This window comes from Colletotrichum tamarilloi (genome assembly GCF_030869305.1).
Source record: "Colletotrichum tamarilloi strain Tom-12 chromosome Unknown Scaffold_31.1, whole genome shotgun sequence".
Classification (NCBI taxonomy): Eukaryota; Fungi; Ascomycota; class Sordariomycetes; order Glomerellales; family Glomerellaceae; genus Colletotrichum; species Colletotrichum tamarilloi.
This window is the reverse complement of record NW_026849414.1, coordinates 104,929-129,297: the sequence shown is the minus strand read 5'-3', so window position 1 is coordinate 129,297 and position 24,369 is coordinate 104,929. Positions and strand designations below refer to the sequence as shown.

Genomic DNA, 24,369 nt, shown 5'->3' with positions numbered 1-24,369 from the left:
CAGTGTCTTGTTTCCGTGGACTTGAGCACTATTATGAAACATTTCCCATCAAAAGAGTTGAGACTTGGAAGGTGACATTAACAAGAAATGATCAAATTGAATATCTCTGCATGCTGCTGAGCATCATCTCACAACATGTGGTCAAGAAACCTCGCTATGCCGCCTAGCCACTCACAACACCATCAACAACGCCCCTAGCCTCTTGCTTTTCAATATGACAACGGCCGCCGACTCCCCGAACCTCAAACACGTCCATATAGATTAGAAGCCGCCGTTGGGGTGGATCAGAACCTTCGTGTAGCCGTCGATTCTCTTGTCAAACTTCTCATACGCGACTTCTGCATCATCGATGTTGATCTCATGTGAGACGACAAAGCTGGGCTTGGCCTTGCCCGCGATGATCAAATCACGTAGGTATCGGTTGTACGCCTTGACGTTGCACTGTCCTGTTCCAAGGGAGAGTCCCTTCTCGAAGAGCTTACCGAAGCTCAAGCTGATCATGCCCTTTGCCGAAGCATCATCGGACGCCCCAGGGTCGCTATAAACGTGCATCGTTAGAGCCGCAAAACAAGCCAAGTGAAAAATATTACCTCGGAACGTAAAGTCCTGGAATGCCAAGTCCACCGCAGGCTCGTGTGACCTTGATCATATTCTCCAACACAATGTTGGGCTGCTCAGTGTTTCCACCGGCACTCACGGCCTGATATCCAACAGCATCCACAGAGCGGTCAACTTCTCCGCCATTCAGCTTCTTAATTTGCTCGACAGCATCGCCTTGGGTGAAGTCTACGGGTGTACATCCGATCTTCTCGGCGGACTGAAGACGCTCGGGAACGCGATCGACCACATAAACTCTTGATGCGCCGCGGAGAACTGCCGAATAAGCGGCCATCAGTCCCACAGGGCCGGCACCGAAAACAGCGACGCTCTCGCCGGGCTTGAAGCCGGAGAGCTCGATGCCGTGCCAGCCAGTGGGAAAGATATCTGGTAGAGCGCACAAAGTCAGCAAAGTTTGGAGGACCATGGAGATGGTAGATAGTACGTACCTGCAAGCAAAATGAAATCTGACTCAAATTCTTTGCCAGCAGGAAGCTTCAGAGCGTTGAAATCGGCGTAAGGAACTCTGATATACTGTGCTTGCCCACCAGGGTAGGGGCCCATGGCAACATATCCTTCAAGACGTGTAAGCTCACATATTTTGTTGATATACACGAGATACTGGCTTACCATAAGCACCACCGGCGAATCCAGGGTTTACACCAGTGCAGAATGCTGTCCGTCCCTCTTCACAGTTGTGGCAGCGGCCATCGGCGACGTTGAATGGCATTACGACACGATCTCCCTTCTTGAGAAGAGTGACACCGGCGCCAAGCTCCTCCACGATTCCCATGTTCTCATGGCCTGCAACGTATCAAAAACTGTCCCATGATCGGTAAATAAATGTAATCAGTGACTAACCGAATGTGATGCCGGCCTCTGCGGCCGTTCTTCCCTCGTACATGCTATGAATAGTGAGTGACTGCGCGCTGATGTTGCTTCAATGTCAGTAGACTTACTGCAAGTCTGAGCCGCAGATAGCTGCCTGAAATTTTGCTTAGCTTCAGTCATGTGGGAGGAGAGAGGTCCATCTTACAGTGGTAACTTTGACGATGACATCGTCGGGGTGCTGAATCTTGGGCAACGACACCTCCGATACCTTGACCTTGTAAGGGCCCTGGTAATTGACAGCTTTCATTGTTGGAGACGACATGATGGCGATTACTTTCTGGGCTACAAGTGAAGGTTTGATGATTGAGGTCAACCTACGAAGCTCAAGCGCACCTTCGAGCAGCAACGGACATATTTATCCCATGAACCCCTCACGAAACCCATCTACCGAACAAATCACCAAGAATATCTTCCCCATCTCTCAATAGGCCCCGGATGACCGGCTCCCAGTCAAGGACCGTCATCGCCGCGGGATATCTTTCTAGAACGAGATAGTGGGCTGCGCCGCTGCGGGGTAGTGCGGGAAACTTTCGCCAAGACGCGGGGATGCCGCCGCGTACCAATTTGTGTCCGGCATGTTTTGGCGCTGGTTCACGCTGGTTGATGCGTGGGAAGACGACTGGGGGACTTGGTGTTTGCTCCCGAGTGGGTACACGAGGATGAACTCCGAACCCCCGAGAGTTCAGACTACGCAGTAAAGAGTCCCTCATCGGCGAACTACTGCCTTTTGTAGAGTGCGGGGGAAGGAGGGGACCCAAGGTGACCCCTACCTTAGCTATGAGATCTCACGTTGATGAACCATTCGATGAAGCTGCTGTCAAGTCCACAAGAGCTTCCCCGGCGCTTTGAGATGTCTGCAAGTGATACACGTAGGATCCTTGATCCATCAGTCTTACCCCAAGTTTCATTTTTGCATGACGTATTTGGAGAATAAGAGGGTCTTTAGGGATGTGGTTTGGTGAGGAGACGGGCAAAGATGCACGGCACGCGCAGGAATCCAACTTGACTCCGCAATTCTCGCCGAACATTTCTCTTCTCGACCTGTTTCTGCAACATGTCCGGCGCACTGGAACTAGAAATAGACTGCCGAGGCTCTGCATGGACTTGCGTCTATAGCCGCGAGATAGCTAAAGTAAGTGACAAGAACCCCATAATGCGTATCTCGCAGGATGCGCTGAACTGCTTATGATAATCGTCATGTTAACACCTTCCGAGTGCACTGCTTGGCTGCATTATCATGGCATGAGCTTACATGCAGGCCCTCTTAAATCGAGCTCCGTCTTCTTCTACCCCTCGTCTATGATGCAACTCAGACGGAGACAACACCGCTGTGAGCGAGGACGTTTGCGCTCCCACTTCCCGAATTCCCTACAACGCCCTTGAATGCGAGCTCATTCAACTTCTCTACAACAGCTGCCGCGTTCTCCAGGGGATACAATGCCTGGAGATAGGCAACGAGTCCGGCGACATGGGGTGTTGCCATGGACGTTCCAGAAACCACCGACACCTGTCCAGGCTGCCTCCAAAGCGATGGGATGTCGAGACCGGGCGCGAAGATGTTGACGTCGGCCCCAAAGTTGCTCCAGTCCGCACGAGTCCAATTCCAAGCGACCGCGCCGACAGTGATGGCTTTCTGAGCTGAGGCGGGAGATTTGGTCGAAGCGTCTTTACCATCATTTCCGGCACCAACCACGGTTGCGACACCCAGATCGAAAGCTGCATCTACTGCAGAGTTCATCGCGTCGCTCTTTGGGAAAGCTTTGGTAAAGTCAGCTAATCTTTCACTGCATAGTCCAAGATCGGGCGTGCGTGTTCTTGTGTTCAACTCACCTAGGCTCATGTTAATGACAGCCTTGGAGACCCGTCCTGGGGTATTGGTGATATTGTTGACGGCCCAGCTGTACCCATCCAAGACATGAGCAACCGTTGAGTAGCCCTAGTACAGATTCCAAAGTTAGCTAACGATGCAATTCCCAGGCCTCCACGAACCGGTGCACTTACAAGGCCCCGAACGACCTTGACGTCGACGACGGTCGCCTTCTTCGCCACGCCGTATGTAGCTGCGCCAATAATACCGGCAACATGGGAGCCGTGGCCGAATTCGTCTTCAAAAGGGTAATTCGGTTCCCAGGCGTTGTAGCCTCGAATGGCGCGCCCCCCGAGTTCTGCATGCTCAATGGTGACTCCTGAGTCGAGAACGTAGGCGTAGGTCCCTTCTCCAGCGGTGCTATCGAATATGTAAGGGCCGGAGCTGCTGCCGTCTGCTAGGGGAGTTGTCGAAGACAGGCTCGAAAGTCCCCACGGAGCAGCTGCTTGTGTGACCAAGGCTGTCGCCTCAACAACTCGGTCTGGCTCGACGCTGACGGCCTTGTATCCCGAGATCAGTCTTTGAGCATTTGGTTGCAGAAACACAAAGTCCACTCACATATCCGTCCTTTTCAATCTCCGCAATTGTCTCAGAGTCGAACTCGCCTGCGTAAGCTTTGAAGTCGCCGACGCTAAAGGTCTTCTCAACTCCAGCAGTGCTCCGACGAGACAGGCTGCGCTTGTGGACGTTGGTAACCCAGCTCAAGTGGCTCTCAAAGTCTATGTCATAGGCGCCTGAAGCAATGCGAACGATGTACTTGTCGGGTATGATAGTGTCTTCGCTGGAAACCTTCGCGATCAACGGGCTGGCCAGAATACCCGATGAGAAACCTAATAAGACGACGATGCGCTTGACGTTAGACATTATGCGATGATGTGACTAGCTCAGTTGATCTTGAAAGACCACACTAGCAAGTGCTTGTCGTGGAGCAGGTAAGGGACGTTATGTACGTCGCTAGAATAGTCCGACTCCATCGTGTCATTCTACACGAAGAGCAAAATGGAGTTAATCATACATCGACGACCTTCTATTCAAAGCTGTGCTACGATCATCACTTCATCTCGTATCCAGGCCAAGACGGTCACTACTACTGCGATGGGAAGGTGATTGCGATATGCCCTGAACGCCAAGCACCGTGAAAGCAGGGGTTGCTGCTGTTTACCGCGACTGAGTCTCGCTGAGTGGGAATTTGCAGGGGTTTTGATAGCGTCACCAGTCTATTTAATTATGTGATTTGGCAATCTAGGACTTCGGGTTTTCTATTCCCAATTCACTTAGTCCGCCCCGACGTGAACTTATGAGAAAGACAGAGACTCCATTGGATTGGATGTCTACAACTTCAAATCTCTCATACCAATTATCACATTTAATATTGAGGTTCAGTCTTTGCTGCATATACGTAAGTAGGCAAATCGCTGCATAGAGTTGGTCGTAACTCCTTGCTGTACTAGACACACACTGAATGGACTTGGGCCAATATGTCGTAGGAAAAGTAGCATCACCTGGATTATGCTATTGATAGTAGCATGCTTGTCAGAGTAGATGTTGACCCGAGAACTATTGTAAATGCTGCAGAGTGAGTGCCTCTTCTCAATATTTCGGTCACAGCTACAACGGTATGGCTTTCCTTGGCCACTGTGGACACAGTAGCGTAAAGATATCACGTAAGTCTCTAGAATCGTTCAGAACAGTTTTCGTTATTAGACCATTAAGCTAAAGTGATATTCAGTGGACAAAATTCCAGCATTGCGACTGGTAAATCGGCACATCGACCTCGTACAATTTCTTGGTGTAGAACTGCGTGACATATGCATCAACGCCCAAGTGGAAAGTGCTAGCAAACCAAGCGCCATTCTTGCACTGATCCTCAGTAGGCTTTGCAAAGGTAACACCGCTGGCGCTGGTGTAAGCGAAGTCAAAGTCCGCCGCAAATACGCTGACGACCTGAGGCTTCGCCTCGACTCCAGCAGACATGTCTAGGAGACCGTTAAAAAGCTTGACCCCCAGGGCAACGGTCAAGTCAGCAAACGGATTTAGCTGAAGCTCAACTTGAGCAGTGATATCCGTGGTGACATTGGTCTGCGGCTTCCAGCCTGTTGTAGAGGTCTTGGCGGAGTCCAAAAAGTCAAGGTGAACTTGAGCATCGGCAATAGTTGAGACAACGTCCACAGACGCCTTGACAACACCGGATGCAGCAAATTCGATGCCGAGACCGAAGTTCATCATGGGGCCGACATCGATGATGCCGGGAATAGTGAAGGCTGAAACAGATACGGAAAGAGGGTTGTAGTTGTACAAGTTGGTCGAATACTGGGCGTTGACTGCAGCAGAGATATTGAGGTTCAAAGCAGACGAGTAGTCTACATCAATGTAGAACTCGTCAACCTTGAACTTCCGAAAACTGTAGTGAACATGGCCGGCCAAGGTGACTGTGCTTTCCAGCTTGGCTTCATTGGCGACAATATTCAAGGCGTCCGTCGCAACGAGCGTGGAGCCAGAAAGGTCTGCGGAAATGGTTCCGGAGAGATCACGCTTGGTCGTAGCAGTGCCGGTGTGCTGGAAATCGATGACTGCGTCATTCATCTGATCACTGATCTCTGCTTTGGTAGACGAAGCAGTAAGAGTCAAGGTGGCATTGTCAAAGGTGTAGTTCTGGACCACATAGACACCGCGCTCGTGCTCGCTGTCGCAAGTCCCATTGTGGTTCGTGATGATGATGAAGTCCTTTGCTGGCCATGTGCTCAAGCATGTGTTGTAGTCTTCGGTAACGCTAAATTTGAGAACAAGTCCAGCAGTCGAGCACTCAACATCGGTGATTGTCTCGATGTTCTCTAACAAGACGGCAGGTTGCTTCATCATAGCCCGGACGAGGGCGTTGGTAGCGTTGAGCCCTTCATAGGGCAAGGTAACGTTGGTCTTCGGGGTGAATTTGGCTGGTCCAAGGGGTGTAGATGGGATGGAGGCCTGTCGCTTCTGGACTGGTCGAAGAATGGCCTTTTCCGGCAAAGCAGCGGCTATGCTAGAGCCGACCAGTGCCTGAAAGGCCAAAAGAGTGGAAAACGAGAGTCTCATGATTGAGTACAGTGAGCGACTGAAAATGAGAGAGCCTACGGAGTTTGAACGAGTGAGATCCGAGGTAGTCGTAACTAAGATAGAAGACTTTGCTGTTTCGCAATGTAAAGTGATACTTCTGACCAGGCTAAGTCACGCACTTTATATGCAATGATCGATCTGCTCAAAGACTGTTCAAGGCGCACTTCACGAAGCATCTCGAGAACCCCTTGGAGACCCTTGAGATCCTTGGGCTAAAAAAGTATCAGAGTCCACTTCGACCATCGTGAACTAGGGCTCGGAACATCGCCGCAGAGTGACAGTTGAGCTCAGCCGCGCCTTGTGGGACCGCGATATTGAACAGGTGTGTTTGTAAGCGCGAGCCAAAAATCGACTCCACCGCTTTCGCCCAAAGATGTTAATTGTTGTCCGGGGTATGCCCTGTTGACTTGACGATGTCGAATGTTGACAATGCCGTCGGCAAGAGAAAGTAGTCCATGTTCACAGAGCTGCGAAATAATAAAGGTGTTGTTTGTAAAGTGTCGCAAATCTCAACGCTGCGATTCCTCATCGTTTGGTTTCTGGGGATCCCCATATCTTCAAAAGCTCTCTGCCCAAAGTATCGCTTGTTAGTAGACAGAGAGATTGATTGACGAGGCTTTGAGTTTTGCGATTCAGTCGGTCGAGGCTCCAAAGGGCTAAATACTCAAAAAAGTGGATGAACACTCGGAGCTCGCTCTCGGCATTCGAACCCAAGTAGTTCTCAAGCTGGGGACGTCGCGGAGAAGGCCCCCAATTCGGCTACATCCGATCTATCACGAGTCAGGAAATAAAGCCAAGTTCCTAGCACATTTCATCCCGAAGTCAGTGTTTCACTGAAAATTGTTCCCTCATGGCTTCGCGCGATCTCTATTCACGCAGTAAAGTTTCATCTCTGCTGAAAGCTACTCCCATGACGTTTGTCGCTGCACTAGCCCTTCGAACCTGTGAAAGACTCGTTCTTGGAGCATAAGCATCGTCATATACTTTTCTCAAAGATGGCATGTTATGGCCTGTCGTCGGTCTGACCGAGACTCGAAGGCAAGGGTCCTACCTTCGTTCCAAGGTTGATGTCCCAATCTGGCTGGCCCCTTTCTTTCTCACCCCATACCAGGCTAGAATTTCTGCTTCCAGCGACAGTCTCCCCTTGTTTTAGCCCCTGGAGAACTGGAGGGCTGAGCTTATTTCGATGGATGACCAGAAAGTGATCCGTGTTGCTTGCTATCGAAGAGCCCTAAGCTTGGCTTGGGTCTCATTATTTGATATAACTCCTCCAAATTATTAATCAAGTAATGCTGAAAGCAAAGCTTCGCGCGGGCTCCGAGTGGTCAGTCAGGTCTCAGTCGTCCAAACCCAAACAAGGCAAGACTTTTGTTAGCAGTGGTGGGATTGAGTGCCTTCCTTCGAGCCGAGAGACCGTGATGTTAGATAGAATGCAGGCGTGACTCAAGATGCTGGTTTTGTGACCAAGAGCAAGGTTCCCGTCGAGTGACTTGATTTCAAGATTAACCATCTTCAACAACCCTCTAAACCGGCCTCTGTAACAACGGTGCCTCCCTCTGTGATTTTGACAGTTTGATTGTCTCGGTTTAATCTCAGTCTATCTTATAAAGAGAGCGTTCAGTGCTTTGATTTGTGTGCTGAGTCATCAAGCTGGATGGAGATGAACGATTGTTTTATCGGGTGATTATCAATATTCCAGATGTCGAAAACGATGAACACGGTGTCAAATAATAGACTTACTGGTTCGGGGTAGAATCATGCAACTTGATGACCTCTATTCTCTCCAACCCAGCGTGGTAACTATGGGCCGCGACAAAAGTCCCAGATTTTGGCTCGTTCTTGAAACAAGAATCTGACAGCTTGCCACTTCCGTTCAAGTCTCGATCCTTCGGCTGTCAAAAGCATGACTATTGACTCCTGTGTCATAATGTTGTTAGATGACGCGATGTGACTCGATACATAATGCACATAATCGAGACCTGATTTATAAGCAGAATGATCCCCTCACGGTGTACAAAAGGCCAAGCAGAACTCCGGTCTCTCACATGCTTCAAGAGACCGTCTTTAGCACTCAAAGAAGTTTCGTCGGTAAGAACATGGCGAGCCTCTCCGTAGTTCAACTTAGTGACGGGGCTAAAGTCCAGGTCAAACTCCTCGGCGACAGCGACGAAAACAAACCTCTCATCATAGTCTTGCATGGCGCGCCTGGTTTATCCGACCATAGAGAACCGATTTCATCGTTCGGCTTTTTAGCCTCCGATTTTCGAGTTTTGGTGTATGATGCGAGAGGCAGCGGCAAAAGCGAACTGAGGCCGCCTTACACTGATGAACGTTGGGTGGCTGATATAGACGAGTTGAGGTAAGGACTGAACTGTTGCTTATCGCGTTGATGGCGGCTCGACTAACATATTAGTTCAGATCCTGGGCGGGTGCAGATAAATTTGTTCTAGCCGGAGGTTCCTACGGAGGCTTTGTGGCCTTGCAGTATGCTCTTTCACATCCTGATCGTCTCCTGGCTCTCATCCTGAGAGACACATGGGCATGCGGCCTTCGTGGAGCCTTCAACTTCATTAAGACTATCCTCATCAGCGACCGAATCACACCAGACCCAGATAGGCAGGTCCGACTCAACAGCGGCAACATTCGAGACAACGAAGACTTTGCTGCTGCCTTTGCAGAGATTGTTGAAATCTACAAGCCAAAAGACGATTCCGCGAGTGTTGGCTCGAGAGACACAACCTTTGAGGGAAACGATGCACACGAGCACCTGCACTACGAGACGCACAATTTTGCCTTCTCTTACAACCTTCCGCGGCTTGATGTGCGGTCACAACTGAAGGATATCACTGCACCAACACTCGTTGCGACCGGGAGGCATGACGTTGTGGTACCTGTTGAATATGGAGAAGAAATCAGTAGAGGTATCCCAAATAGCGAGCTCGCGATCTTTGAGAAGTCCGGTCACAGTCCGCCAACCGATGAGCCGGAAGCCTTCCGTGAGACGGTCTCCAATTTTCTCTCAAGACGGCTCAAGTAAAATTCTAGATGGCTGCACGCGAATTCAAGTCAAGAGAGATCATAATTCGTGGCTAGAACATTTTTGTTGTTGGTATAACTCTCCGAATACTCGACTCTAGTCATAAACTCTCTTTGAAAACCCAACTTAGGTCTATAATGTGTCCTTCACAAGCCTGCCCTGCACGTACACTTGAGCAATATTACGATCATCTCCAGTCATCAAAAACTTCTCAAACACTGTCCGAAGGCTGTCTGTCTCTTCTCGGACTGTCATGACCCCAAATGCTTCATCAAGGGAGCTTGTAACCAGTATCGCGTCAAACGCTTTGCCGATGGCGAAGTTTCCAACCTTGTCTTCGAGACAACACACCTGAGCTCCACCGAGAGTCGAAAGGTAGAAAACCTCGTCTAGAGACAGCGCCTTGTCTTTGCCGCCTGACATGACCTCGCGTGCGTTGGAAGCTATGATTGCCTGACGGACGCTGTCGAGCATGCTTGACGAAAATCCGCCACCACTGTCGGTTCCAAGGCCAACCTTGATCCCCTTGGTCAGAAACTGACGTATGGAGGCCGCCATGAAGCCTCCTCCAACTGTCATGTTCGAAATGGGGCAGTGTGCAACACCGCACTGAAGCTCCTTGACCCTGTCCATCTCGTAGTCTGTCATGAAGGTGCAATGTGCAAGAATTGAACGCTGGTTCAGGAGACCATAGTGTTGGTAGAGGTCTGCCTCGCTGGAAAACTGTGGGAACAGCTCTCTTGTCGCCTTGATCTCCTGCTCGGCTTCATTGAAATGCGTTTGAATCGCTAGCTCTGGGTCTTGGGATGCCATCTGACCCAGACCTTCGAGCAAGTCGGGGGTGCAACAAATAGCGAATCTGGGAGTCAAGACAGGGCGAATCAGCTGTCCGGTCGGGTCAATCTGTCGAATGTGTTTGACGCATTCCTCCGTTTCCTTCAGAGACGATTCAGCTGATTCATCATGGAGGTAGCTTGGAGCGTTACGATCCATGTTACACTTTCCTACGAAGGCCCGCTGGTTCAGCTGATGGCAGATGTCGGCCAAAATCTTTGTTGCCTCGGCGTGTTTTGACCCGTAGTAGGAAGCGGTCGTGATGCCTTGCTTGAGGAAGCCCTTAACGCAGCTCTCGTAGACCTTGCGGGCGTATGTAGGGTCGGAGAAGCGAGCTTCGTGGGGAAATGTGACTTGATCAAGCCAGTCCAGGATATGAAGGCCCTGCCCCTGGCCTCTCATTGCCCATTGCGGAGCGTGGTTGTGCGTGTCGATGAAACCAGGGGATATGAATTGGCCTTTGGCAAGAACCTTGACTTTTTGATCGCCGAGCAGCTTTGCGGACAGCTCTTCGATGGATATTTGGGTGTAGAACTCAGAAATTAGTCCATCAGATCCAACAATGATTCCGGCGCTGTCAAGTATCTCAATTTGTTTTGGGCCAAGCGAGTGGATGACGGCTCCATGGAATGCTGACGCCATGCTGAAGATGTGTTTCTCTTATGTGTTTGAGGTCCTTGAAATAGAGCGCTTGGCAGATTCTGTAGAGTCTGTCGGCTCAAGAGCCTATTCTAGGCAATATCTTATTGAGAGTGATGTGGTGATGGTATCGAATCTGATGAAATTCGAGGGCCAGCAATGTGAGGGGATTCGGTGCACTCATAGTACGTACCGTTGTTCCTTCCGAGATAAGAACGGACTTATCTTATCGCATCGCTGATAAGGAATTCTCGGCTGAGTTCGGGTGAGTTTACGCCTTTCAACATCTCGTCTCGTATCTTTGTCTCATTTCTTGACGTACATGACGAGCCCGGAAAGTAAACAACATCAACATTACCCTTGAGTTCCTGTTGTTCGATTTCCATTCCAGGCTCGTGGCTGGAGAGAACGTCTCTGTCGCCACTAACGTGGCCTCGGCCCAGACCGCTGCTCGACGCGTCCAAATGTGGAGTGATCTCTATCAAGAAATCCAGATATGTCGTCTGATACTCCGTCTTCATATCGCAAGACACAGCGCGCCCCACGAAGTTGTCGATCCTGCGCTGCTCGTAAGGTCAAGTGCGATAAAAGATTACCGTGCTCAACTTGCATTCGCCAGGGTACGCCTGAAACATGCTCACGAGAGCTCGTGATGGTGCGGGGTGAAGTTACAAGGTCGCTTCTCAATCTGGGGCATATTCTCTCTAATAAGCTGACTGGTGTTTGAATCATAGAGGGAAAGATCCAGTCAAGTTGCCGACATATGATGAGCTGGTTCAGGAAAATCGGCGACTAAGAACAGCTCTTGAAGCCTCTCAGGTCCGCTCCGCTTCTGATTCGTCGTTTCGAAAGCCGAGGACTGCGCAAAACTTGTTGGAGTGCCATGACCCGCTGGAGGAAATGGTTTTCAAGTCTCCATCATCTTCACAGGTGTCTCGACATCGCCGAGGATGGAGTACGGTTGACGTACCCTGCCGAAAGTCTAGCGAGCTGCTAATCGCTTATGACAAGAAGTGGAATTCCTGGGTCCACTATGCCCTTGAATATCCCGAGTTCGATCAAGAACATACTCAGTTTATGGATAATTTAGAAAAGGGCACTGTCTTGTCTGATTGCGATCCTGGTTGGTTATCAGTGTATTTCAGTGTCATCACGGTCAGTCCCTACGTGAACCAATCTTTCCGAGGTCACAGCACTGATCTGACTACCTCTAGTAGGCTGCCCTATTGATGATGGATGACAAGGAAGCTCGGGAGATACTTCCTGCAGGTGAAGCCATGCCCGCCTTCTCAACTTTATGCGCCCATGTCTGACTGTGTCCGTCGGCACTCAGGAGACATTGGAAGTATGCTACAACAGTGGTACAGGACTGCCTTGTTCTGTCTCGAAGAAGCAGATTATATGAGAAGTAGCACAATTCGCCCTGTTCAGGCGATTGCAGTACTTGGCATGTGCTTCCACAATTTCGGAGATTCTGATCTATACCGTCATCTCTGGAGCTGCGCAATACGAATCGCACGGAATCTCGGGCTGGACAGCATTCAAGCTCCACATCCCCCTACGGAGCTGGGCCTCGAAGCTCAAAGGCGTCTATGGTGGACCTTGATCATTTGTGAATGGTAGGTCTTCGTTCAGAAGTGAGATGAGAGAGGCAGTGCTCATTCTCGACATAGGCTTGCGGTCCCTTACTATGTGCCTCAAGTAGACGAAGGAGACTTCAATGTTCCACTGCCTTCGGCAGAATCTGATCACGAAGGTCCCCACCCAGTGCTGTATCACATATTCATGGCACGAACCTCGACTGTCTATCATAGATTTAGATCAGCACTGCGGGAGGGCACGCGATCAGTGGCTGAAGTCGTTCGCCTAGCTGATGATGAACTAGCAGAGGTCATCAACACCTTGCCCAACCATCTCCAACCCGATAGTGGCAAAACCGAAGAAATGCAGGAGCTAGAGCTGACCCACCCCTGGATCAAATGGCAACGTTTCGACATCAGTCTCGTGCTTCTGCACCATCGTATGCGCATCAATCGTTCATTACAAAAGGAGTGGCTAGCAGCTCCCGGTCTGTATGATTGGGCACGGGCAGTGTGTATTCGTTCTGCTATGGATATCATCTGGATTACCCATAATTGGGATCAGCCAGTCGCAATGCGACGACAATGGTAAGTCTCCGAATATCGTAATGCCCGGAGAGGCTCTAACTCTCTTTGAAGGGCTTTGTCGATGCACATCTTCGTTGCTGCCATCTTTCTTCTCAGAGAATCCCATAGAGCAAAAGCCGGGGCTGAAGTTGACTTTACGGACGAGGTGCAACTCGCCATTGAATACCTGGACGAGGTCAAATCACGCAACGCCATAGCAGAGACGGCAGTTGCCATCCTCAGGTCTTCACTGCATGAGGCTAACATGGAGTTACAGTGAGAATCATAGAAACAAGTAGTATTTTTCTTGTCTTGTCTTCAGGTTGGCCCCATGGACTTCACAACCCAAAACCAAACGCACGCTTTGCCTCAGCACTCAGATCCTGCAGTCCCACGTATCCCCTGAGTGTCCTTTCATCCAAGTCATTTCCTTCTTGCTGGTCTGGCGGTGGCCTCCCAGCAAGAGTCTCGGACAATTGCTTCTTCACATATGTCTTGTTGTTTGTAGTCGTGGGGCATGCGGCAATGTATAAGACAGATGCGTTCTGTGATCCCTCGTGCACCGGATCAACTGCATGGCAGACCTACATAAACACGATTAGCGGCTGCTGAATCTAAAACACATCAAAACTTACATCAGCATGCCACCAGACAGTGTCGCCCGGCTCCATCTTCGGTACATGAATTAGGCACTCTGATAGTCTCAGATGTGGATGCGATGAGCGACTAAGCCGCTGGCTCTGGGTCTTGAACGTTCCAGGGAAAAAGCCGGAGTCATCGAGAGTCCACTTGGTCGCATCCATCATATCCGCAGAGTCGACAGGAGGCCTGAAAAACGGTCTCAGCACCATGTATGCAATGACAGTAGCCACGTTGGGGTAGACGAGCAGTGTTCCCTCGCTTGGGGCAGTCCGTGTCAAGGCAGTCCACCCCTGAAATGAGCGGAGGACCGATGAATGAGCAACGCCTGGATACAACTCTTGGTTCGCGACTTTTCGTAGGCTGAGGTCGTATGGATCGTGTAGCTCAGGTTTTCCGGAAAAGATGCTGCCGTACACCTCTCTGTATGCGGCATCTGCCCATCGAGCTAGGCTCCCGGCGTCAATGTGCGGCCCGAGTCCGAGGAATTCTTGTCGCGGAGGTCTATCTCGTACTCCATCATAGTACACTAAAGGGTCTGGCGAAGTATCTTCACCATTTTCATCGTGCCAAAGCTGGTTGAGGAGGCGTTGAAGTTGAAGGTGGTTTGGGTGCGATCTTATAGCGTTCTGAGTGGGTGAATCGTACAGCATCAGCATCGAGGGAGTCTCTTTTGGCCATCCCTGGATCTTCTGCTTATTTTCGGCGACGTAGTTTTTAAGATCTGCGTAGTGTTGAACTATTTCGGTCTTGGGAACGACCCCACGAATGACAAATGTGCCGACTCTCTTCACCTCGTCCCTTTCGGCTTCTGTAAGACCCTTGTCGAGCAGCATTTGGGCGTCGAAGACTGGAATGATGCTTCGACCCTTGTCGACTATCTCATCCGTGACCGACTTGAGCTGTTCACAGACTCGAACCCAGCTTTCTCTCAACGCCTCGGCGCCATACTGGGATATGATTGCCTTCTTAGTGTCAAGAAAGTCGGGATCTTTTGGTTCAAGGGGATCCTTGTCGGTGTATTCCGGCCACGCGGGCCACTCTCGGACGCTTCCGGGCATCTTTGAAAGGAATCTTGTGCTGCGTCAGATTTCTGATGAGCTGGGTTTTGAATATGTTAGCGGCAAAAAGCATGAGAAATGCCATCTTAAGTAGCTTATCATTCACCGCCCGTCATCCCACATTTTCGATGCGATCTTCCATGCCCCAAGACGGCCCATGTCAAGTCGCGCTGGCGGCCTAGCCGATATTCAGTCTGTCAAGACCCGCCCGAGCTCGCCCGAGTGAATAAGCTCGTATGAAAGGTGACATTTCCCCGCGATGACAATCTGGAATAGTAACTCTGTGCCAGCCGGTAGTTACCAAGTGGGCCACGATAGGCTCGCCCGAACTCACCCGAGCCCTCGAGACAGCCAATCAACTTGAGCAGATCACAAATCACCACGACTCACAATTAATGGGATATAAGGGCGATCAAGAAGCCATGCGACAATATAGAATGATAATGAAGAGAAGTCAGGCAATTAATTTCCAAAGACACTCATTAGCAACATGGGTTTTGAGCGTAAACATGTCTCCAGGTTGGTACCGGCCAACTTGAAGGTGTTGTCTCCTTTGCTTCTGGCTGTAGCCATTGTAAACTCGGCAGTAGGTACAGTTCCCCAAAAACTGAAGCATTTTACCAACCAGGAGATGAAAGACTCTAGGATACGATGCCTCAGTCATGAACGGTCTCCTTATCCTCCCCTCGTACACCGAATACTTCCACTTGACCCCTGCATTGGAAGGTCTCAACAACGCTGCATCATGGATGGGAGGCATTCTGGGCGCCTTTTTGATGCAGCCGGTGCCAGATTACTTTGGACGTCGAAGAGCTATCCTCGTCGCATCGGTCATCACAGTAATCGGCATTATTCTCCAAGCCGCCGCGCAAAACATTGCCATGTTCATCATCGCTCGAATCATCGTTGGCATCGGCTCTGCAATCAGCAACGGCGCTGCTCCCACTCTGCTCGGAGAACTTCTGCCAGCTCGCAAGCGCGGCCGAATTCTCGGTCTGTTCTTTTCTTGTTTCTATGTGGGAAGCTTGGCCTCAGCCATTGTCAACTACGGCAGCCAAAACATCCAGAGCACTTGGTCTTGGCGTCTTCCCTCTCTTCTTCAGTTCGTGCCAAGCTTGTTGGCAGTGATACTGGTGCCATTCGTTCCGGAGTCCCCACGCTGGCTGATTGCGAAAGGCCATGATGATGAGGCTCTTGAGGTTCTCGTGATCATGCAAGGTAAGGGCGTCGAGGATATTCAGCAAGGACGGGCGAGTTTGCATGAGATCAGAAGCATTATGAAGAAGGAGGAAGAGGAGTATCCTCGAAGCCCATGGAGAGAGATCGTATCCACGCCCGCCAATCGAAAACGCCTCGCCATTCTTTGCACATTTGGCCCCATGATCAACATGTTTGGTAACTTCATCATCTCGTAAGTGCCATCCTTCAGATACCTTGACTTCTACTTTCGCTTACCCGGGGCTAGGTCTTACCTGACCAAGATCTTGAGTCAGGCTGGTATTAGGGACACAGTGAAGCAAGCACAGATTCAAGTCATCCTGAACTGTTGGTCATTTGCTGTTGCGGTCTTTGGCAGCTTCATGCTCGACATTTTAGGCAGAAGGAAGCAAACCTTCGTTGGTGTGGGCGGTATGATTGCCATGCTCTACATTACGGGAGGCCTCATTAAGAGTGAGTTCTGATCCACGCCTGCGCCCGGCATAGCTGTCGTGAACGTGACCTGAGCGAGGGTCAATGGTTAATATCTCTGTAGCATATGGTGAATCAACCAATCAATCTGGAATCTACGGCACGATTGCAGTCATCTTCCTATTCCAAGGGTTCTACGCCTTTTCCATCACACCAATGACCAGTCTATATCCCACGGAGGTTTCGCAGTACAAGCTTCGAGCTACGGGGATCGCAATCTTCCGTATGCTGGACTCTGGATTCGGGCAAGTTTACCACACCATTTATTTCAAAACTCTCTGCTAACATAGGGTAGTCTGCTGGCTTCATTTACTATGGCATACGCTATGGCAGATTTGGGTTGGAAATTCTACTTCATCAACGCTTCCTGGAATGTAATCTTTCTTGTAATAGCATACTTTACCTTTGTGGAGACCAAAGGACTCAAGCTGGAAGAAATTGCTGCAAAGTTCGAAGGACCTAGGATTCTAGAGGCGAGCATGGAAGATTCGGCCTCACAAGAGATTTCAGTCACTGGAAAGGGGGTGCACAATGTTGATACGAAATCGATGTAGGCGTAATTGGCTATTTAGTATGAAATTCAGATCTATGAAAGACGGAGACATTAACACCCTGTTCCTCGCAGGAAATTAAGAAGTCTATCTAGATACAACCTTTGTCATTTAAGAGCTCACTCACTGTCCTTCGACTTGAGCAAGGACCGCATCCATCTCATCCGAAGTTGGGAGGTTGACGACCATCAGGTACAGAGCATCTTGCCGCATCAACTTCTTCAGCGGCCGGTTTCTCTTCCGCTTCTCGCGAGCTTCCTTTCCAAATTTTCGCTCTCTGCCTGACGCCTCGAAGCGTTCCTGGCGTCTCTGCTTCAGACGTCGAATGGGGCCCTTGTGTCCATCCGTCGAACTCGAAGCTTCTAGACCTTCTTCTTCAGATGAATCCTCTTGCATGAGCTTTGAATCAGGATGTTCTTTCCTGAATCTGTCTGTCGCCTTTCGATCGTAGTACTTCGAGATGGAGTCTCCGAACTTCTTCACCATGTTTTGCTTTTGCCCTTCATCCATCTTGTCGAGTTGAGGAAAGACGAGCGGCGCTGGCTCGGGGATCTCGGCCTCGCTCTTTGTTGTACTCGAACCCGAGTGCAGTAGCTTCTTCCACTTGCTCTGTTTCTCGCTGCCTTCCACGGCCTGGGTGATATTGTGATCCAGATCGATGTTCTCCACGACTTCGCTGCTAGACGGCTTGTACTTTACAACAAGGGCATACAAGCCTCGAGGTTTGAAAAAGTTTTCGTTCATGACTTCGAGGTAGTTGTTTTGTTTGTAGTTCACGTAGCCCCTGCGCGACGCCTCAAGCCCCGTTTGCACTGAGAGCGTTACCAGCATTGTGATGGGCGCGAACCCGCCAACGATTGTGTGAGCGAGATCTGCACCCATGACGCCAGCGTTCACGACCCCGAACCACGGGCTTCCTTTGATACTGTTCTCGAAACCGTCGAGGAACTCCAGCCAGGCGGCTTGATCTATGCCGCATTCTTGTAGGACCGGGGCGTAAGCTCGCACGAAACCGCGGTGTCGAGACTCGGGGCGACGTTGCGGGAGTATGACTGGCATTGACAGACCATGCTTCTCGCTTCCGAGGTTAGAGGTCTCTGGTGGCGGGTGGTGAACGATGAATTCGGTCAGCATTCCCTCGATGTCTTCAACTGGTACCCCATGCTGATTGCCGGAGGACTGCGACTGAGCTAGCTGGGCTTCATCCAGTGCTCGGGTCCAATCTTCGTCAACGTCGGAATCATCCCCCGTCGCTTGATGTTGCGCTACTGTTGTGTGGCCAGATGCGACTGATTGCCCTGCTTGGACTGGCTGTATGGGCACATTGTTGGTTTTTTGCGTTGCTGACGGTTGTTTCTGATCTCCCTGGAATTTCTTTGCAGCATCGACAGCGCTGCCGACGATTTTTGAGATTGGCCCACGGCGGTTCAGCATGTTGGCAACGGTATCGGCACAGAGAACGCGGTGGACTAAACGATTGAGCTAGCTCTCAGTAGGATGCTTGGTATGTCACTCGAAAGCCGAGAGAAATCCCAGAGAAACTTGCGCGAGACTAGTCATTTCGCACGGCACATTCTACCCGATATAACACGATTATAAAGAGATGGGCATTCCCCCGCGACCGAACGCCTCCATCAGGGACAGCCTCCATGATTTAGAAAGCTGACGAAAGAATTTAGCGTAGGATTTCAGGCGGGGTAAAGAGACGCGAGAATCCCTCAAAGGCTGCTGTCTCGGGCGCAAGCTACGCACAACCCTTGCCAAGTCTGAACATGAAGGCATGCCATCGACGGACCAGCGCTCATCAGATTTTGGCCTCAGAGGGCCCCCAAGTTACATTGTTTCGTATGCTGTACTGCTTGATAAGAAGTTAATGCAAGTGAGGAAGGCTGCCGCATGTCGTAGAATTGAGTTTGGTCGGAGAAAAGAAGATTGGGGTGGTGCCGCTGATCAGGAACAGCGACTGAGCAAATGAACCCATTCAACAGGGCAGGGTACATGGATTAACGGCTTAGCGCTTACAAGGCACAGCCAGAAGAAGCGATCGCAAAGGCCAGGCACCCAGAGAATGAAGAGACAGGCGGCAGGCAATTGAAGCATGGCAACGACAGGGACTTTGCCTGGCGATTGTCTCGAATCCACGTAGCAGACGGTGTTGAACGCCTCATATTCCTGGTTCCGCGCAATCTTGCGTAAGATTCAGCTCTCAAGGACGAAGAATGAGCTTGTTTGCGTTAATCTTCATGTTGGTTGCACAACCGCGTCATAATTGGGCTTTACCTCCACACAACTGTCATCGGCTATTCTCGTCTCAAACCCCTCTCTGCTTGAGTGACACTAACTTCACAGGCTGCCATTGTTGGCCGTGCAATTTCCAGGATTTTTGTCAAGGACTTTGACAAATGAGAGACTCTCGCCGCGTCAGCCGGTGCCATTGACTGGGTCTCAAGTCGTCAGAACCGTCAAGACTGAATACTGCACCCAGCAGATCCCCATCCATCAGACAACGCCACATATGACAGCCACTGTGGCACTAGCTAAACCTGAATTTCCTGGGGTAACGTAACCGTATGGCGGGTATCCTTGTGGCGCCCCCTCCTAAATGACGACTGCCAATGGAGGGACATCCCACATCGTGAGTGGAGAGGCCGTTTCCCTGTTTTCAAGGGCGAACCTCCTCGGATCCGTGTGCCGGAGCGCGGCCAAGACCGGAGACAAGCTTCCACTACTGCGGGAGCGGATGGAAGCTCGATCACACATCCCCGCAGTTCACGTCATGAATCCCTCCCTCGCCGTCATGAAGGTGCTTCTCGAACCGAAGTTTTGCGCTCGGAAGCTGAGTCTTTTGCCAGTGGAACTCCACATGAGCTCATAGCAACAAAATTCGGAGCTGAGACATGGCCTGCTGATGCTGCGAAGACGGCGGCAAGACGGTCTGGACCTCTGGGCTAGAGAAGTTGACGAAGGTGACATCACGCTGGTTATTGGACGAGAATGGATGAACATCGTGCGTCGAGAAGCAGTATTTGATGCTCTCTGTCCCTCGGCTTAATCGACTCAGAAGAACCCTCCACAATACAATTTGATACCAACAACAAAACACAAGCTACTTTGATACCCCGAAAACCGAGCCTTGAACCTTATACTTTGTTATTACAATAACTCTTTGCTACCTCTACAACATCAATAAGTCAATCAGGAATCATGGGTTTGGGAGCTAAGATCAAGAACGCCCTCCACAGCGACGACCACCCTCAAAAGACCACATACGAGGGCGACCAGCCACCCGGAGCATTCCCCTCCGACTCTACCACAACCGGAACCTCCAAGCCCACAACCGGTGGCTACACCGGAGGCACCACCGGCACTACCGGAAGCCATATCCCTAGTACCACCGGTACCGGCACGCATCACACCAGCAACACCACTACTGGCTACAATGATCCCGATGGAGTTCACGGCCCCCATGCCGGAAGAGTAGCCAACAAGGCCGATCCGAGAGTGGATTCTGACCGGGACCACCGCGACGCGCCCACCTCCGGCTTGACCGGCAACACCCACGGCACCACCCACGGCACAACCACCGGCCATACTGGAGGCTTGACCGGCAGCAACACCGCAGGATACAGCAACACCACCACGGGCTACGATGACCCCGATGGCGTCCACGGCCCGCATGGAGGAAGAGCTGCCAACAAGCTCGACCCCAGAGTCGACTCCGATCGCGACCACCGTGGTGCTCCTACTGCTGGTCTGACTGGCAACAACACCTACGACAACACCACCGGCACCGGCCACGCCGGAGGTCTACACAGCAACCCCCACGGTACCACCGGAGGTGTCGGAGGTGTCGGTGGCAACACCACCACCGGCTACAACGACCCCGATGGCGTTCACGGTCCTCACTCCGGCAGAGCCGCCAACAAGCTGGATCCCAGAGTTGATTCGGACCGCGACCACCGCGGCGCGCCAGGCGCAGATGTCACTGGCACCCACCGTCCCCATGACTCCGGTGTCGAGGTCGGCCACGGTGTTGGCCACAACAAGCCCTACAAGGGCGAGTACCTCGCCAACGCTGAGCGCGCCAACGCCCAGGACCCCTACTGGGGCGACGTCGGCCGTGATGGCTCTGCTCTCAACAAGGACTTGCCCCTGCGCCCCAATGAATCTGCCGTCGGCCATGGAGGTCCTCAGGCCGTCGGTGGAGGACACTACAACCCCGCGGCGTCAACACACCACGACCCTGCGTCCAGCGTCGACCGTTCTATGGAGGGTCGCGACTTTACTCACCCCCACGGCTCCGGTGCTGGAGTTGGCGGTGCCGGCAGTGACCCCTACAGCGGCGTCCACAGCGCTGCTCACAACCCCCAGGCGGCTTTGTCCGGCGGCAACGTCAATGACCCGTACGACACTCGCATGAGAGACAGAGACATGGGCCGTGAGCGCACCGGACATGGAGCTGCTGGTGCTGGTATCGGTGCTGGCGTTGGTGCTGGAGCCGCCGTGGCTGCTGGCCAGGCTGCTCACAGACATCACCGCGATGATTTGCATGAGTCTGGTCTCGGAGGCAATAACACTGTTGGCGGCGTTAACTCTCCTGTTGGGCACAACACCCACGGTACCCACGGCGGCGTCACCGGAACCCATGGGAGTGTCACTGGCACCCACGCTGGTGGCGTCCATGACCAGCACCGCTCCAGCCTTACCGGCAACGAGCCCGGCGTTCCCAAGACTAGCATGCTCGATCCCTACAACCAGTCTCCTACCGGCACTCACGGCACCACCCACAGCAACGTTGCTGGCACTGGTCTCGGAGGACACACTGGATCTTCCGGTCTGAACCAAGGTACGCACTCTTCTCATGTCCCTGGCACCACCGGCCCGGGACCCCAAGGAATGGGTCCTGACCATTACGGCCCAGGACATGATGGAGCCAAGGTCTTTCACACCTGCACTAAGTGCGGCGAGGACAACGATATCAGCAGATACTTCAAGAAGGATGCTGTCTACCGTATGAACTAAGGAATTTGTTTGATGAAAGCGAGCACTGTACCTATACCTTGTTGTATTCATTAGTTAACTCATAATGATCATGATCTTAATGGCACTTTTCCAATCCTTTTCCTTCCCCTCAATGTGCACGTACAATCGATTGAGTCGTCCAACTCAAAATAGTGCGCAACGGCTTTGCTCATCTATGCCACTATTCGACGCGTTCTCGCAAAATTATCCACTGAAATAGATGCCCATATTCAATCGGATCCTAAACTGCTTACCACCGTTTCCTCCAGCGCATGCGCATGTCTCTGTCCGGCGGTACAGCTCCCGCACCTACATACGCCTTGTCATTCGTAGGAGGCCTTTCCGAATGCGACCCATCAAAGTTGACCCAATCTTCAAACTCAATATCAAACCGAGACGCAATCATAGCGACAGCCAGCATGATTTCCTGCTTAGCAAAGAAACGCCCTGGGCACATGGACACACCACCACCTGCAACACGTATATTAGCCAGGGCCATGGAGATGACTGGGTGTATACGGCTTACCATATGGGAAGAAGTCGCTCGGTCTTCCGGCTACGGCAAACTCCTTGACTCTCTGAAGTTTGCCATCCTCATCCTCTTTCTCGACAAACTTGATATGACGTTCCGCCCAGAATTCCGACGCAGGGTGCCCCTCGACACCCCACACTGACTCTTCACGATGCCCAATCTGCGTCGGTGCCTGCACCAAAGAGCCTTTACTCAGATGATACCCATCCAATTCCATTGGTTCCATGACTTCACGAGTGATGTTGATGGACACGTGCATTCGTAGTGTCTCCACGTAAATGGACTGAAGCAAAGGCAGGGTAACTAGTTTTGCCACATCAAAGGTTCGCTTTCCAGTCTTGGGATCAATGATGGACACCGAATCAACCTCTTGGCGGACCGCCTGGAAGAGCGACCGATCCTTTATCACTTCCATAACAGCCCAAGCCGTCTGGGGCACGGAATTCGAGTTGATGCTACACGGAAGTTTTCACGTCAGTCAGGTTACTTCCACAACCAGAGAGAAACTGCGTTTCATACCCTGTGATACTTCCAATGTACATCCCAGCACGCGATTGAAGCGAGAATCCTTTCTTCTCCCAAAATTTTGAGTGCTCACGTTGGAGTCTCGAGCCAAAGATCGGTTCCCAGTCCGCGTCGGCATCGGGCCCGTTCCAGTCAAACTTGGCCCAGGCATCAGTCAGAAAGTCTGACATCATGGCTAGGGTTTTGCGCTGAATCTGTTTTGGTTTTGGATTAATCCAAGTTGGAAGGCCATACATGAGCTGCATCGCAATCGTGTCGAATTCCCAGAAGATATCGACGAATCCCGGATGGTCCTCAATCAGCTTTCGCCCTGCAAGCGAGATCGTCGCTGCTTCTGCCATATCCTTTTTAAGATACTTGAACAGTTGCAAGGTTTCCCACTCACCACGGGGCTGCTGGTCGAGCTTCTCGCCGAAAAAGGTAATGAACGACTCCGCCAACTTCGCGGTAGCCTCGGCGCGAAAGAGGTGCTCGTTGAAGACGTGATGCAAGCCGACCCAGAACCTCTGATTCTCAGGCATGCTCTCAGTTCCCGCAGCCGGGGTCTTCAGACGACCAGATCTATCGTTGTACATTACCGCCACGTCCTCGTCAGTCATCCCTTGCACCCGCCCATTGACCATGACGATGAACTTATCCGAGCTGAGCGTGTTGTTCGAGCTGTTGCGAAACAGCTTCTGCACATTGTGAGAGCCTGCAACTAGGTACACAGTGTCGGCGCCGAGGTTGAACTTCACCACGCTGCTTTTCTTCAGTGCTTCGGTGGCACGCTCGAGGAATCTACTGTTGTCGGTGATGTACTGATATGTGTTTGAGATATAGGGGATGAGACCCGGCAAGCTCGGAGGCTCGTTTGCCTTTGGTCGCAAGACATGGCGCAGGAAAGCTATACCAATAAGCGGTAGCAACAGCCAGGTGATGATTGATGATGTCGCATGTTGTTGGAGCGACTGCAAGAGTCCTTGGTTGCTGCCAAATGACTCGGAAGTATTTGTCGAAGCCATCGCCAGCTGTCTAACAGGCAACTATTACCCTAAAGATATGTGAGGCACTTGATGATGATAAAAGAGATGTGGCGTCGGTGAGGGGTAGATAGACCGTTGTTTTTGTCTCGGAGGCGCACCATTCCATCATCCGAAGTTTGGCTTTGAGTTATCCTGCCGGTGCGTATCGCTGGATTGGGAATGTTACACTAGGCTCGTTCAACTCGTCATGAACATGGATAGCCAAGGTTCGAGCTGAAGG

The 24,369-nt window shown here is 51.4% G+C and overlaps 12 protein-coding genes across 12 annotated transcripts; 5 read left to right on the top strand and 7 right to left on the bottom strand.

Annotated features, from left to right (window-relative positions):
• Window positions 1-261: 261 nt before the first annotated feature.
• On the bottom strand, window positions 262-1,750 carry CTAM01_08667 (alcohol dehydrogenase GroES-like domain-containing protein; the record flags this gene model as incomplete). Its single annotated transcript, XM_060524687.1, has 7 exons — window positions 262-538; window positions 591-984; window positions 1,047-1,172; window positions 1,228-1,401; window positions 1,459-1,502; window positions 1,557-1,582; window positions 1,634-1,750. The coding sequence occupies 7 exons, from the start codon at window positions 1,748-1,750 to the stop codon at window positions 262-264; spliced, it is 1,158 nt and encodes a 385-aa protein (XP_060380634.1).
• Window positions 1,751-2,797: 1,047 nt separating this feature from the next.
• Window positions 2,798-4,219, bottom strand: CTAM01_08666 (alkaline protease; the record flags this gene model as incomplete). The annotated part of the gene is made up of 4 exons (XM_060524686.1): window positions 2,798-3,246; window positions 3,319-3,424; window positions 3,490-3,855; window positions 3,914-4,219. The coding sequence occupies 4 exons, from the start codon at window positions 4,217-4,219 to the stop codon at window positions 2,798-2,800; spliced, it is 1,227 nt and encodes a 408-aa protein (XP_060380633.1).
• Window positions 4,220-5,080: 861 nt separating this feature from the next.
• CTAM01_08665 (uncharacterized protein) lies at window positions 5,081-6,427 on the bottom strand (the record flags this gene model as incomplete). Its single annotated transcript, XM_060524685.1, has 1 exon — window positions 5,081-6,427. The coding sequence occupies one exon, from the start codon at window positions 6,425-6,427 to the stop codon at window positions 5,081-5,083; it is 1,347 nt and encodes a 448-aa protein (XP_060380632.1).
• Window positions 6,428-8,493: 2,066 nt separating this feature from the next.
• CTAM01_08664 (uncharacterized protein) lies at window positions 8,494-9,485 on the top strand (the record flags this gene model as incomplete). The annotated part of the gene is made up of 2 exons (XM_060524684.1): window positions 8,494-8,807; window positions 8,867-9,485. 2 exons carry the CDS (start codon window positions 8,494-8,496, stop codon window positions 9,483-9,485), a joined length of 933 nt encoding a protein of 310 aa, XP_060380631.1.
• Window positions 9,486-9,617: 132 nt separating this feature from the next.
• On the bottom strand, window positions 9,618-10,961 carry CTAM01_08663 (guanine deaminase; the record flags this gene model as incomplete). Its single annotated transcript, XM_060524683.1, has 1 exon — window positions 9,618-10,961. The coding sequence occupies one exon, from the start codon at window positions 10,959-10,961 to the stop codon at window positions 9,618-9,620; it is 1,344 nt and encodes a 447-aa protein (XP_060380630.1).
• A 1,302-nt stretch (window positions 10,962-12,263) lies between these two features.
• Window positions 12,264-13,385, top strand: CTAM01_08662 (uncharacterized protein; the record flags this gene model as incomplete). Its single annotated transcript, XM_060524682.1, has 3 exons — window positions 12,264-12,577; window positions 12,632-13,126; window positions 13,178-13,385. 3 exons carry the CDS (start codon window positions 12,264-12,266, stop codon window positions 13,383-13,385), a joined length of 1,017 nt encoding a protein of 338 aa, XP_060380629.1.
• A 58-nt stretch (window positions 13,386-13,443) lies between these two features.
• CTAM01_08661 (uncharacterized protein) lies at window positions 13,444-14,805 on the bottom strand (the record flags this gene model as incomplete). The annotated part of the gene is made up of 2 exons (XM_060524681.1): window positions 13,444-13,689; window positions 13,741-14,805. 2 exons carry the CDS (start codon window positions 14,803-14,805, stop codon window positions 13,444-13,446), a joined length of 1,311 nt encoding a protein of 436 aa, XP_060380628.1.
• Window positions 14,806-15,467: 662 nt separating this feature from the next.
• On the top strand, window positions 15,468-17,048 carry CTAM01_08660 (uncharacterized protein; the record flags this gene model as incomplete). Its single annotated transcript, XM_060524680.1, has 4 exons — window positions 15,468-16,216; window positions 16,271-16,476; window positions 16,559-16,717; window positions 16,888-17,048. 4 exons carry the CDS (start codon window positions 15,468-15,470, stop codon window positions 17,046-17,048), a joined length of 1,275 nt encoding a protein of 424 aa, XP_060380627.1.
• A 120-nt stretch (window positions 17,049-17,168) lies between these two features.
• Window positions 17,169-18,479, bottom strand: CTAM01_08659 (uncharacterized protein; the record flags this gene model as incomplete). The annotated part of the gene is made up of 1 exon (XM_060524679.1): window positions 17,169-18,479. One exon carries the CDS (start codon window positions 18,477-18,479, stop codon window positions 17,169-17,171), a length of 1,311 nt encoding a protein of 436 aa, XP_060380626.1.
• A 1,168-nt stretch (window positions 18,480-19,647) lies between these two features.
• Window positions 19,648-19,920, top strand: CTAM01_08658 (uncharacterized protein; the record flags this gene model as incomplete). The annotated part of the gene is made up of 1 exon (XM_060524678.1): window positions 19,648-19,920. The coding sequence occupies one exon, from the start codon at window positions 19,648-19,650 to the stop codon at window positions 19,918-19,920; it is 273 nt and encodes a 90-aa protein (XP_060380625.1).
• A 329-nt stretch (window positions 19,921-20,249) lies between these two features.
• On the top strand, window positions 20,250-22,067 carry CTAM01_08657 (uncharacterized protein; the record flags this gene model as incomplete). The annotated part of the gene is made up of 1 exon (XM_060524677.1): window positions 20,250-22,067. One exon carries the CDS (start codon window positions 20,250-20,252, stop codon window positions 22,065-22,067), a length of 1,818 nt encoding a protein of 605 aa, XP_060380624.1.
• Window positions 22,068-22,317: 250 nt separating this feature from the next.
• CTAM01_08656 (uncharacterized protein) lies at window positions 22,318-24,128 on the bottom strand (the record flags this gene model as incomplete). Its single annotated transcript, XM_060524676.1, has 3 exons — window positions 22,318-22,538; window positions 22,594-23,054; window positions 23,119-24,128. The coding sequence occupies 3 exons, from the start codon at window positions 24,126-24,128 to the stop codon at window positions 22,318-22,320; spliced, it is 1,692 nt and encodes a 563-aa protein (XP_060380623.1).
• Window positions 24,129-24,369: the final 241 nt, after the last annotated feature.